At 25.0% G+C, this 15,345-nt stretch overlaps 1 protein-coding gene across 3 annotated transcripts in view; it reads left to right on the top strand.

Moving 5' to 3' along the window:
• Positions 1-13,656, top strand: part of LOC136091240 (uncharacterized) — a 66,068-nt gene extending 52,412 nt beyond the window's left edge. For all 3 annotated transcript variants that reach the window (XM_065818472.1, XM_065818474.1, XM_065818473.1), the window contains 4 exons: positions 5,358-5,393; positions 5,818-5,853; positions 6,270-6,302; positions 11,324-13,656. In XM_065818472.1, coding sequence (XP_065674544.1) covers positions 5,358-5,393; positions 5,818-5,853; positions 6,270-6,302; positions 11,324-13,470 — 2,252 coding nt within the window. In that variant the 3' untranslated portion in view covers positions 13,471-13,656. The remainder of the gene's footprint in view (positions 1-5,357; positions 5,394-5,817; positions 5,854-6,269; positions 6,303-11,323) is intronic.
• The last annotated feature ends 1,689 nt before the right edge of the window (positions 13,657-15,345 follow it).

The raw sequence follows: 15,345 nt of genomic DNA, 5'->3' as shown, positions 1-15,345 counted from the left end.
CAGTAATTATATCCATGCAGTTGCTGCTCAATTAAGGAGAAAGGTTTGTCTAGAAGAACTTTTAATAAATTCAAAATAATCTGGTTGCGTCCAAGTGTCTGAATCTGATTTTTTTGTGCATTTATTTGCTCTAAGAAACTATGTAAAGTTAAATTTACTCTATTTTATTGAAGATTTTAAAAATTTGGATCACCTTTTAAACACAGAGATAAAAGTTTTATTAAATTTAAACTCATGAGTCTTTCTTCATATGTCATGTTTTTAAGAGAAGGAATTAGCTTAGTGGCTTGCAGGGTTGGAAAAAACCCAACCCAAATGGGTTTTTTTGGTGTTTTTTTTTTTTTTTTAAAAAACCTATCAAAATACCAAATTTTTATTATTGTATGTGTACAGTAATTTTTTTTTTTAATTTCATAAATTCACCTCCCTATTGCTCCAGTGACCACTTCAGTCAAGGGAGCAACTCATTTTTTTAAAATATTTTGTCTTAACATAAAACATAACATTACCATTTTTACTAACAAACAACATTAACAACTAAAATTTTTAAACAACGGCATTGTGCGGAGAAATAGATAGAGCACAGTAATTTCAGCAGAGGTGATTTGAACCTCAACCTATTGATTGCATGACAAATGTTTTACCACCAGTCTACTACCACATAACTATAGTACAAAAGAGGACTCCTTCAACTTTAAATGATGTTAATTTATTGCACTTAATTAAAAACATGTTCAGAATATATTTGACTATAAAAAATTCTAAATCTAGAAGGCCCCTTTTAACACAATAAATTTTTTAATTTTAACTTCACAAATCTGTTTAGGTCAAGCAACAAGCTGCTCCATCGGGTTTTGCAATCCATGACTAAATAGATCACAGGTCCATTAATTTGTGCTTAATTTTAACTTCGGATTTTTCATTAATTAACAATGAATCATTTGAATGATAAATATAACCTTCCTTTTAAGTAAAAAAAATTTTCTTTGAATAACGATAACTAAAGTTTATTTAATAAACTTTATGTATTTTGATGACCTTAATAAACTTTGTCAATTTTGTAATTTAATAAACCGATGTTAAAAAACTTTAGTAAATCTTGCACACATTTGTAATTGAATTGAGTGGACATAAAAATGGAATTAAAATCATGATTTGAATAATACATTTGAAAATAGAAAGAGTTGAAAAATTCAAAATAAAATTAAGGTATACCTTCTATTAAAATTTTTTGATCTTTCCATCAGCAAACACTAAAATTTTATTTATTTTTAATAATATATTAGTTTTAATATTATACTATATATACATTTTTTATATGTTTAACCGTACATATTTTGCAGATAAGCAATAATGTTTTTAGTTTGTTTTTTTGATAAAATACATAAAGAGAATAAAAAGAAAACATTGCAAATAGAAAAACAAAACCAAACAGCTACTATAACATAGCCTATATTTACATTCTATGACATACAATTTTATTACTTTATTACAAATTAAGCCTAAACTTTTTTTACTTTTTTTTTTTTATGACGAATCCCAAAATCCTGAGAAATTTCAAAGACTATTCCCAGGATTTCATGATGAAAAGTTTTTATGGAATCTCAGGATTTTGGATCCTGGGATTGCCATCCCTAATCATTAGCAAATAATTAAAAAAAAAAGTATTTTTTAAGTGTTGAATTTGAATCTCTTTATTCTAATCACTTACCTTATGTTAATTTGATTCATGTTACATATTTAAATACTTCTCCTAAATTATTTCTCAAATATTCAGTCATTATGGACTAAAGAGAAAACCACTTATATTAGATTCTTAATATATAAGGGTATTATCCATATTTTTCCAGAAAAATTTACTTCATCACTAAAAATGATTGCTACCAAACCATTTCTGATAATCACTGTTTCTAGTAACATCAATTAATTCGTGATCAATGTTTTAAACCTAATTATAGCTCTCATGATGGTTAACAAGCAAATAAGGAAAAAAAACCCTGAGCAAACTAAATATTTTACTTCCTGTTGAAAGCAAACTAAGACTTTCATGAAAATTCTTAATTAAATATTTTAGATTCATATAGTTTAGTAAAATCTGACTTAGTTATAAAGTTATAAACTGACTTTTATCCAAGTAAGTATTATTACAAACAATAGTTTGCTCTATCTCCACACTTTGCTCTATCTCTATGTTGTATCACCACGATTTGTTCTATTTTTATTTTATTTTGTATATTTTGTTATATTTTATATACACTTTGCAAAATTCTACTAGTAGGTAGGAGTAGTTAAACGCTTGATCTAATATAGAAAAAAAGAGGGAAAAAGGTGAAAATCAAAACCCATAAGTTATTCTAACTCCTAGACTAATTAAAATTTATAAAAGATTGTTAAATCTTATTGGACTATGGTAAGCACACATCTGTTGTATTACAGAGAGATGAACCTAATAAACCTAATAAAGCAACTAGGTTATAGGATAGGTAAAGGTCGAAAATATTAGTTAGATAATTGAATTTTTATAAAAATTTAGTTTGAATTATAGTTCCAAAACAATAAACAGTTATACATTTTTATGTATAACTTTGTACATTCTTATTTAGATGACAGAGGTAGCAAAATGCAATGTTTTAATATACTTAAACAAAAGTTAAAAAACAAGGCAATTTAATTGAAGCTGCAACATGCAGAACTTCAATTTAATTGAAGCTGCAACATGCAGAACTTCAATTAAATTGAAGTTTTGCATGTTGTTGCAACATGTGTACAAAAATCACAAGTTTCTTCTAAAGATTTATTAACTGATTCACCACATCCTACAAGTGAAGTGAACAAAAAATGCACAGTAATACACAAGATGCTAAAGCTTTAAAAAGATCCCAAAGTGCCAAGCCAAGTTGTGTTTATATCATTTTTAAGATCATCAGTATATTCAGTTTCTTTTGAGTCCCAGGTTGAGACATAGTTTAGACAAAAAAAAATGTGTTTTTAAATTGTGTTTTTATAAACCTTATAAAATGAGTTTAGAGTTACTTAAATTTAACAAAACAACCTATTTATCAAGATATTAACAAAAAACCTTTTTATTTTTAAAACCATATTGTTTTTCACAATTCTGGCTGAAAGTTCTGACTTATTGGTTTTTTCTTTCAAAAGAAATCTGCTCTGATTTAAGCATTTATCTTTCCTCAATAAAAATAAGTAGTGTTACTAAAGTTAATATTTAGCTTATCCCTTTTTTGGGTATGTTAGGTATAAATAAACAGGAATTTCAATTATAACTAACTTGCTATTATAGATAGAATTTTTTTTAAACTAATAAAAGTTTTAAAAATACTCTGTTATTTATAAATACCTATATTTATATATATCATTATATAGCAGATCCTAAAGCATTCATACTCCAGGGCAATACCATAAATATATTGGTAATATTTTTATACTTGTAATTTGTTGATTTGCTGTGCAAAGAATGAATCAATCTCTTTACTATGAGTTCTTACCCCAAGTAGAAGCATTTAATGCAAGTTTTAATTTAACAAAAGATACTTTTATGCATATTGATAGAGACATAAATCTTACAGGTATGTATTAATTATGTATTATTATTGTATTATTAGGTATTATATAAAGTTTAGGTATAGGTATGTATTATTAAAATCGACAATTTTTTATTTAAGATTTCTCTATAAGTAGCTAGAGAACTTTACAAATTTATTTTAAATTTCACACTACAAATAAGATATCTTTTTCAACTATAGACAATTTCATGATAGTTTTTCAACAAGACGGTGTTTTTTGCCCTATAACCATTTGCAATAAAGTTTTCCAATTTAACACAGAAAAGTAAATATGGCTTTGGATACTTAGAAAAAAGTTGCTCTAATAAAATCTAAAAACCAATAATAATATTTTTGGGATTAAGTAAAACATATACAAATAAACTTGTCAGTAAAAATAAAATACTTTTTTTTTTTATTATTAAAGTATTTTTTGAAGTAAAACCATTTTTCAATTTGTCAAGTGACATCTAACAACTGAAACTTACTTCATAAACTGAAATGCTGCGAGTAAAAAATGTTAAAATAATTTTTAAAAATAAAATTATTTGATTTTACCAACAAAGGGCTATATGAGTTAAGAAGTCTCTAAATGTGTTCATCATAGTTTTAGTCAGTATTGATAAAACAGTTGCAAGGTAACCACCTGTCACAAAATTATTCTAAAAACCTTCTTAAAGCTATTGTTACATTAAACTCTCATCTTTCTTTCTTTTTCAAAAATCTTGCTGAGTATACTTTTTTTATTCATTGTTTCATTTATTGAATTTACATATTGTAAAAAGTTAATTTTTAAAAGTTAAATAAATGTTGTTAATATTAATTATAAAATAAAATTAATTAAAATAATTAATTAATTTAAATTAATTAATTAATTGAAATAATTAATTAATAAAATAATTAATTAATAAAATAAAAATGTAAAATATAAAAATCTGCAACAATCAAAATCATTTTTTATTTTTTATCCTTTTTTTAGTGTATAGACTGGTATTATTTGCGCCAGAATAATTTGAATCATCCTAGTGATTGTGCCAATGGTATTATTGTACAGACTGGTATTATTGGCGCAAGAGTAATTAGAATTATCCTCATTTGACCCTAAGTAACCCTCTCTAGAGTAACGTCCCCTAATAACTTTTTTTTTTCTTTTTCGATTTTATATTAACAAGAAATTTTCATTTAAAAGTTGCAAGCATTTTAAGTTATTTATTTGGATATAATAATATAAATGGGCAAATAATAGACTTAAAATGTCTAGAACTTTTTAACAACAAAAGATTTATTTATGAAATTTTAAATCTTTTAATTGATTTCTTTTAAGTTTAAAAATGAAAAAAACTTATTTTGTTTCATTCCACTCATCAGGGTTGAACCCTGCTACCTACACATGTGTCATAATACCTAAATTTTCTAATTGAGCTTGTTCCCAAGTTCCGAAACAGTAATTTTTTGTAAAACATTAATATGACTCCAGTATCAATATTACAAAGTTTCAAGTTTTCATCTTGTCTTAAAGTTAACTATCTTGAACATCAAAAATCCAGGACCTGGCCATTTTACCCCCCCCCCCCACCTTTCTCCTCTTTTTTTTGTAAGATATTGACAATATTTTCAAAATTTAAATTATAACTGGAAACGGTATGATTGTTCCAAAAATGTAAACAGTTTCTGGTGCACTTATTTTTTTGTATGAAATATTTCCACTAGGGTGTGTGTTACATACATAATTAAAAGATACATTAAAAAAAGATATTTTTTTACACTAATGCTTATATATATATTTTTTTAACTTAGATATTTCAATAGATGATATATTGATCAAAACATCAGGTAATTCAGAGTTGTATAGTCATTCATATAGACTGTATGTAAATATATTTTTTTTAAATATATAGTTTTTGCAATCTGTTTTATTGAAATTGTTTTTTGCATTTGATGTTTTCGATTTTTCATTTGCGTCATCTTTTGTTTTTGCATAATTATAAAGTTTTGTTATTTTTTTCACTATTTCTTGATGACATTTTATTTGTTAAAATCGCTTCCTTATTGACATGATAAGTTTTATGCTACAAAATATTTTTTAATTAATTTCTTTTGTTAAAAACTCATACAATTTTTTAGATTTCTTACTTCTTTTTTTTTTCCTCCATATTTCCATGACTTTGCAGCTATGTACTTTGAACACACAACATATAATTTAAACATACTTAATTAAATTATTACTTTTAATTTGTTTATTCTGATTTTTTTTTAGATATTTCAATAGATGATATTTCAGTCAAAACTACAGGTAATTCATATATATAAAGTCATTCATATAATCAGTCACAAATAAATCAGTTACATAGTCATAACCAGTCAAAAAGTCAGTATTTTTGTTATTTGTCATTTTTATTAATAGTAAGACACTTACAGCATATAGAGATTTTTGTTCATAAGAAAGAGTAGCTAAAAGATGTTTTTTTTTCACAGACATTAACAGATTTTTTAACTGAATTATTTTCATTTGATTTTAATTTGGGTTTTCTATATTGTCAACTTTTTTCAATCGTTACTTGAATAAGTTTATCTTCCAAAATGTCATTTTATTATTGATAATTATTATTTTGAGGCAGTATTACTAGTTATGCATTTCTAGATGCATTTTTGTTTTTTTTTTAGAAAGATAATTGTTTTTTAGTTTTTAAATAGTTTAATAATTTCTAGATAATTCAAAAGTTGAAGTTGTGAAACTTTCAGGTAATCAATTAATTATTTTTGTTTGCATAATATTTATTATTGATAATTTTCTTTTATGTAAGTTGTAAAAAATCTTTCTTTTGTGTATGAATGTATATTAAGGTTGTCTAGAATATGATTTGTATTATCAAAATTAGGTGAAGTGCATTTTTTTCCATTATACTATCAACACTATGTTTAAATATGGTTTTTACAGATTTTTGATAAATGATCTTGAGGTATCCAAAAACTCATGTGTGTCCACATTTTGTAGTTTAAATTTTAATTGTATTAGTAGATTTCAATTTTTTTTAGAGTTGACTAAAGACTTAGTTTTATTAAATAAATTAATTTAGTACCTTCAATAGGGTGGGCTGAAAATTACTTTTTTTTGAATTTGTTTTTTTTACATCCTTAGGTTTCTTCTATATAATAAAATAACACTGGATTTTAAAATTTTTTAAATTAAAAATACTTTTAGGGGTCTTCACTGACCCTTGAATATTTAAAAGCTCCCTAATATTATTTGAAAAAAACTTTTCTAAATGTATTTCTATCTGGGATGCAAAAAAAGCGAAATTTTAGAAAAATTTAAAAAAAGTAATCATTTTATATAAAAAGAATTATTTTAAAATTTATTGCAAAAAAGCTTTTATTTTTTAACATTTTTTAAAAAGCTTAGTTTTTCCCATATATCATTTATATTGTGTTCAAACTGATATATATTTTTTAATGTGCCAACTGTAAAAACTCAACATAGACTAAGTTAATTGTTCAATATTTTAAAAATATGTGTTAAATGACTGATTTTAATTAAAAAAATTAAAGAAGAACAACTAACCCTGGTAACAAAAGACAAACTTTGTTGAATAATTTAATTTTCTTTTTTATATTGGTACATCAGAAGCCGAAGATAAAATAAAGAAATAAAGATTTATTTTTAAATGAAAAAACAATGAAATTGACTTTTATTTGAACCAACAAGACACAGTAAAGGAGAGCATGCAGGGATATATAATAAAAATTTTTTTTAAAGCCAAAGCTGAAGATTTCGATTTGACTATCATTTTTGTTTAATTTTTCTAAATGTTCTTGCAACATATTCTAAATTTTTTTCATTCTTTTAACATTTTTTGGACTAGTTGTAAGCTTTAATATATCAAAAAAAGCTGGATATAGTAAAGGTTACCTCCAGCAGCTTTTATTAATGCTGAGAACCTAGACTTTCAATTTTCTGAAAAGATGCAACAACTAACAGTGCTGTTGATCTATTAACATTAAAAATTTTCTTTTTGATTTGTTTCTGTTTCTTTTTGTTGCTCATTTATTTCAAAATCAAGATCAATTTCAATTTGGTTTCAATTTTGGTCAATTAGGTAACATTTTTATTAAATTGTAAAGGTGAAAGCAATTGATGCAAGAACTGGAAACTAAAATTATTTTGAAATAGCTGTTAAGAAAAAAATAAAGTTGTCATCCCAATATATATATATATATATATATATATATATATATATATATATATATATATATATATATATATATATTTATATATACATATACATATATATATATATATACATATATTTAGATATATATATATATATATATAAATATATATATATATATATATATATATATATATATATATATATATATATATATATATATATGCTGTGTCAATGTAGAAGCACTTGCTTGCAGGTTCTACATCAGTCAGTCAATATATGTACTGCCCTCGCAACTACATAATTTAGTATGTTGTCATCAGTGTGCGTATGTAAATGTATAATAATGTACAAATCTTTTGTTTGTTTAATAGTGATGTAATAGATCATTTAATAAATATCCATATAAAAGAATACAACTTTTTTATAATACTCAGAGTTTAATGCCTGGAGGAAATCATCAGCCATATATTTTTAAATCAAAAATTAAAAATCAGTTAAAAATACAAGTTAAGCATTGCATAATTAAACACAAATAATAAAATGTGATTAGATCTGACGTCAAAAAATTTATTACTTGAATGTCTAATTTTAACCTGTGTCAAATTGAGAAATAATGTTGACATTTTGAATTTCCCTTTTTTTATTTAATAATATGGTTGAAAATTAAATGTTTTATTTTTATTTGTAATAATTTCATATTTTTCATTAAATCATAATTCGCACAGTTTGGTTGGTACACTTTACAGCAACTGATTATTTTTCATCTAATCACTGTATTTTTTAAATTGTTTTTTAATTCCTAAATTTCTTTTGACAGTTGAGTATTGCTTTTATATTTTGAAATAATGAGTGACTTTAAATGTAGCAACCATTTATTAATTGTTTTTATCTCAATTTAAAGGTTGTTTCATTTATACCAATATATGATTTTCTGATCAATTTATCATTTAGGATATAAGGATTACCTTAAGTGACAGTTGTTCGTAAAATGGTTCTTTATGCGTCTTCTTCTGTTTTTTAAAGCAAAATCTATGATTGGATATCATTTATAATAAAAAGAATCCTACTTACAATAAGTTAAAAATTGCTCTATAAATGGTTTAGCAGAAGAAAAGTTCAAGTTGTGTTTAATAGCCTTGAAGCATGGCATTTTCATCACAGTTATTTAGGAATGACAGTTCATAAGTATCTGCTCTCAGATAGAGAAAACTAAAAAACATATCACACATTTAAATGTAATGATCAAAGCATATTTATACGGTGCGACCTCATAATTATAAACTACCTTGATGTAACTCAAAATCACTGTGACCAAGTATACTGTAAACATGATAATACTTTAGATGACATGCTCATTTTAACCAACTTTCTAGTATAATAAAACAACTACCTCACTATGTTGAACTGAGATTGTCTGAAAATTCTTCTATCAAAAAGTTATTCAATAAATCCGTCCCTAAGTTTAATGAAGCATTTGCAAATTCTGGATATAAATATTTTGTAAAAAACAAATAAACAAAAACCCAACTATCAACAAAATATACTACAACTGCCTTATCTATATATGACAGTGTAAATAAAATACTAGGTCACACATATGATCTATTTTAAATTACACTGTCATATATTGATAAAAATTTACCTAATTTTAAATAACTTTATAAAAATTTATTTAATTTTCTGAGCTCAGCTGAGTGCAGTAGGTCCTTGACAACCCATGAGCACACCTGCCTTTGCGATCATATCCACTCCTGGAGACTAAATTTCAGATTTAAATTTCCCAACTTCAACTACCTATTATTAGACAAACAACTAGGGATGTCCCAGGATTATCCTTGGCCACCCCTAAAATGACCACCTGTATGGTTATGACCACTCTCAGAGACTAAATATGCCCAGATTTGATTTTCTTGATCTCAAATACCTATATTTAGACAATATGTCCCATCTAATTAAAAAACTTTAGTACATCTCAGGACCACCTTCGGCCACCCCTAAAATGACAATTTAGGTGGTTATGCCCACTTCTAAAGACTGAGTATGCCCAGATTTGAGTTTGTTATTTAATATGCCTAGACTTGAATTTCCTGATTGTAATTACCTATATTTAGACATACAACATGCCCCATCTAATTTAAAAACCATCAAGACAACCCTAACAATTTCCTATAAACATCTATCATATGTCTTTCGCCCATTAATATTTTATCCATTTTTAGACAATTTTGACTCACTGTGCAATGGTTTGATTATTTGTGGGTTTTTTATGCGCTATTAAATAATAAAAAATTAAATAATCAGTGAACAGTGGGCTTAAATTTGAATTTAAAAATGGTTAAATATTTTGTAAAAGTTGCCAAAAAAATCTTTAAGAAATTACCAAAAGAAACTTTAGAAATTTAAAATCTTGCAAGTTTCAATTTTTTTAAATTTAAACTTGTAAGATTTAAATTATATTTTTTTTAAATAAAATTTAAAATCTTATAAGTTGCAGTTTTTTATGAAAAATACTAAAAAATCATCTTTTATCTATTTTGAAGAAAAATATAAAACTTGATCTATTTAAAGTTTAACATTATGGAGAATTTTTTTTTAAATAAAGATCACTAATATAGATAGCATTAAAAGATTTCTTTGTTCATATATGCAAAACTGTATGAAGGAGTTTCTATGTTCATATATACACAAACTGTACAAAGGAGTTTTTTTGTTCATATATACACAAACTGTACAAAGGAGTTGTAGTTATGAAATAATTTATCAATAAGTTAAATTTTTTAAATAACTTTAATTACACCTTAATTTTTTTCTGAAATAAATTATTACAAATACTTTTTTATTTAATTGAAATGAATTAAAATTTTAAAAAATTACAAATAAAATTTAAAAATTTAAAATAAATTCTTTTCATGTATAGATACTACCCTGCCTGCCCAAAGCCTAACCCTCAGATCTTTATATTCTGTAGCCCGTGTCTATCCTTATTTAAGTATGGCATCAATAATTAAATTTCATGCAAGGTTCAAGGCTTAAAAGAGGCTGTAACAATATTATCAAAAATTATAACAATTAAAAATTTATTGTTAATAGTAATGATAATGACTTTAATATAATTTTTTTAAATAATTTTAAAATCATTCTAATTTTTAAAATCCTCAACTTAAATATTAATATTGATCCTCAATATAAATATTAATTTTTAAAATCCTCAACTTCAATAATAATATTAATCCTCAATATAAATGTTATTTTTTCAAATCTTTAACTTCATTATTAATATTAATCCTCAATATAAATAATAATTTTTCAAATCCTTAATACTTTATTTTAAGTCATTATTCCTAAAATGCCTAAAATCCCGAATCTTGATTTCTTTGAATCACAAAAAAATTTTAACAAAATTTTATTCGCTTTATTATTATAATTCACTTGTTTTTTATTTATTATTTTCTTTTATATATATATACATATATATATATATATATATATATATATATATATATATATATATATATATATATATTTGTTAATATTTTTTATTTAATTTGAATAAATTATTTTAAAAGTTATTTTTTTACGTAAATATTTTAGGTGATAACTTGGAGTGTGATGGAGCAAAACCACTTGACCAATTGCACGAAGCCCTGTGTCTACCCTTATTATATTGTAAAATAAAGAATTTATATAAAAATGGAACTGATAAGATTAGGGTTTTCAATGCTGATGATTCGACTATAGATTTAGGTGTTCAAGACCTCAAAGAAGCAATTCAGGAACTTACAAAAAATCCAAAAGTTTTAAAAGATAAAAAGTTGGCGGAAATGTTATTTAATTCATTTATATCTATAGGAGATATTTATACATCTACTAACTGTTCAAAGTTTCATGGAAATATTTATATTAATAAAACAGCTCAAAAATATGAAGAAGCCATTAATGCATACGAAAATGGTTTTAAATACAGCGAAATTTTGCATAATGACTTTGAACATGACCGATTTTTACATAGGTTAGTTAATATATTGAATAAGCCTGAAGAATTTGGTTACGGTGTTGCTCTTAGAGATCAAGTAAAGTATGATGCATATTTTTCAATATATAGATCTTCAATCCGTGATTTTTATGAAGAAGGAATGAGATGTCTTCAAAAATGTGATTTTGTAAACGCTGTTTATTTTTTTGAAAAAGAAATAGAAAATCCTAAAATACTAGCGACTCAAGGAAGCTCTTTTATTCATGTTGCTATGGCATCGCATTTTTCCTGCGATAAAACAAATGAAATCTTTCGGAAAGCTGTAAGCTATTACAACGAAGCAATTGATATTTTTATCAACAAAGGTGTATCTGATGTAGCTGGTGAGGTCACTGGCTGCCTCTATTATTTATATAAACTGTTATCGAACCCATCAAGTTACGGATTTGATAAAAATTTAAAAGACGAGTTTGGAGCTGAAGAAACTTATTGCCTGAAAGAAAAATATATTCATGGTAATGTTGCTCGCCTTTTAATTCAGGCCAAAATATATGCGTGTGAAAAGTTTCCGTGGATAAAGCACAAAACAGATTTAGATACCAATAAAGTTTTAGAATACTGTATAAGAGCATTAAATGGTAGTCATGTTAACCTTGAAATTAAAACAAAAATTTATTTTCTAATGGCGTACACTTACAGCTCTCTGATGGTCGTGAAAAATTTGGACGTCTACCATGATGCCAAAAGTTACTGTCAAAAAGCACTCAAAACTTTTAAAACTGGCCACAACCATAGAGATCGAGAGTATGCTGAATGTGTTGTGACGCTTTCTATAACACTTGCTTACTTTCCCGAAAGCAAAGGATTCCAAAATTTAACTCTAGATGATACCAAGTCTCTTAGAGATCTTTTAGAAAAAATCGATAAATCAAACGATTATAAAATTAATAATTTTAAAGAAATGATGGATTATCAATTTCTTCATTTTCATGTTTCTGACCCCTCCTTACAGAAAAGAATAAATGTTCTTTACAATGCAGAAATAATTCTCAAGAATGAATCTAAATGTAAAGATTATAGAAATAGTTTGTTCAACGAAAAAGAAATTGTTGTATCAACAGCAACTAAACTTAAGGAGATTGAAACAAATCGCCATTTATATTATTATTGTTCTGCCTTCCAGAAAACCTTTAGCAAAAGTTTTATTTCGGCTAATTGTGTGAGCAGTGGTCAATTTGCTTTAAATACAGAAACCGGAATTTTTAAAATATCTTCGTTTTTAATAAATTTAATTCCTTTCCTTGGTAATTTTTTAGCAACTTCTATGAATGAAATAGTTCAATATTTAAAATCCGTTGAAATGGAAAATGCTGCTAAACATTTATTAAATCTTGCCTCTCACGTCATTGAATTTGAAACAATGGTACAAGATGTAATTGTCGAAATAATTTTTGATAATAAGGAAAAATTTCTAACAAAATCATTTGATCAAAAAGCGAAAGCATGGTATGGAAAAATTAATAACTTTTGTAAAAACGTGCTTGAAAATAATGACGAAGCTATTTATGTCCAAGAATTTCCAGAAGACATGCACAAATTGGGACATAGAGATGCTGTAAAAGTAATAAAAAAGTGGATTTCAAATGGAAATATATATGGTGGAAAACACGGCGCTAAACTGCTTTTACACGAAAGAAAAGAAGTTCTTAAAAAGGCCATATACAGTGAAGCATTAAATTTTCAACAATCGAAAGAATTAAACTAGGAGTTTCATGTCTCTACAATTTTTTTTACATCTTTCCAAAATATAACTGTTCGTAACTTTAAATATTTGAAAATCTTTTTGTAACTAGTAGACGTTTTACATCATTAATTAAACATGACTAATTCACAATGGTCATGGGCAAGGTTGTTAATAAGTTTATTAGATTTGCTCTCGCATCCTGGAAAATATTGTTTTTATTTTTACGCAATATACGTTAATATCGTTCTTATTTTTGTAGTTGCGCAACATGGTTATGTGTTTAAACCTTTTTACCATGTGTTTAAACCTTTTTTTTATAGTTTTATTTTCAATTTATTAATCATATTGCTTTTTACTTCTTTCTCTTTTTTTTTTGTGCTCTGGGGGTCGTCCATAAATTACGCAACGCAAAATATATTTAAAAAACATATATATAAAAAGCATATAAAAAGGATATATTAGGCTGTGATTTTCGATAAACTTAATAGGTCTTTTTAATTTTTTAAATTGCAGCTCTGCGAGGGAAAACATTATTATAACCTTATTATAAACCTTCTATTTTTTTGTTTTGTTTATTGTGATAGTTAGTGTTACGTAATTTATGGACGATCCCTTTACTAAAAAATAAACTCAAAACATACTTTTTTTAAGTTTTCCTTTTTAAATGTAGTGTTATTTTACGTAATAAATTTTTTTGAAATGTTTTATCCTCTATTTAGTCAAAGAAAACAAAATGATTTTGAAACAACATTTAGACAAAGTTAGTCAATTACCCGTTCAGAATGAAACCAGGAAAGTTTTAAACAAACCTCCATAAAACGTCGAGACACAAAAGCAAATTCGACGTTTAATCAGGATGATTTAATGTAAGAAAAATCGTTTGAATTTAGTTATTCTGAACGTATATAAACGCTTAAGTTTTATTAAACCCTTAAAACCTTTAAATTTATTTTGATTAAACGTTTGAAAACTTCTTAAATTTTTTTGATTATTATAAATTTTAAATACATTAGTTTGTTAGATATATCCTTATTAAACTTATGTAAAGTAGTTTAATATTGAGATTTAATTTCGTTAAAACATAAAAGTTTTTAAAATTGTGATTTATTTCTTTCGTCCAAATATTTGCCTGACTAACATCTCGTTATTGCATATACAAGTAAATGCTTTTCACAATGAAGTGGTTGTAAAGAAAAGAATATACGCATAATAATTTTAATACGAATCATTTAATAGAATAATAAGTCAACGAAAGCTATATAAAATAGTCTTTTATATTGACGATTAAGATATGAAAACCTTTCTTAGGAATCAAGCAATTGAGCTTGATTCCTAAGAAACTATGAATTGAGACCTTTAAAATAGCTGGTTTTTTTTTTTGTTTTGTTTTTTGTTGGTATGTTGATGCTATTTATATTAGAAGGTAAATTACGAACAAATATTTATAGGTTCTCGAGATTATGCCTTTCATAGTTTTATAATTAAAAAAAAGGACTTTCTGTAAGAATCAGGCAAAAATACAAATTTTATTAATGACCTTTTCTAAAATTGTTGTTTTTAAATATGTTGTTACTATTAAACAAGAAACTTTATTCGAATATTTTGTTTGAAAATATTAATTAGTTATTGATATTGAATTTTAAAATTGGGATAATTTTTTCAATACCCAAATAACCAAATGTAGTCGAAAGCATTTTTAAACATGAAAATAAAACTAAGTATTTACTTTTCAATCGATAGTTCTTATTGTTTATTAACTAGTTTAGAACTAAAATTGATAAAATAGGTATAGAAAACGTTTCGGTTTGTCTAAATATTATGCACACAAATTTTTTTTTTTTGATTTTTCACTTAAAACTGCAAATATTTTATATTTTGTTTTTGTAAATCTTCAAC

Source organism: Hydra vulgaris, chromosome 14, assembly GCF_038396675.1.
Source record: "Hydra vulgaris chromosome 14, alternate assembly HydraT2T_AEP".
Classification (NCBI taxonomy): Eukaryota; Metazoa; Cnidaria; class Hydrozoa; order Anthoathecata; family Hydridae; genus Hydra; species Hydra vulgaris.
This window is presented reverse-complemented; position numbering and strand designations above follow the sequence as displayed.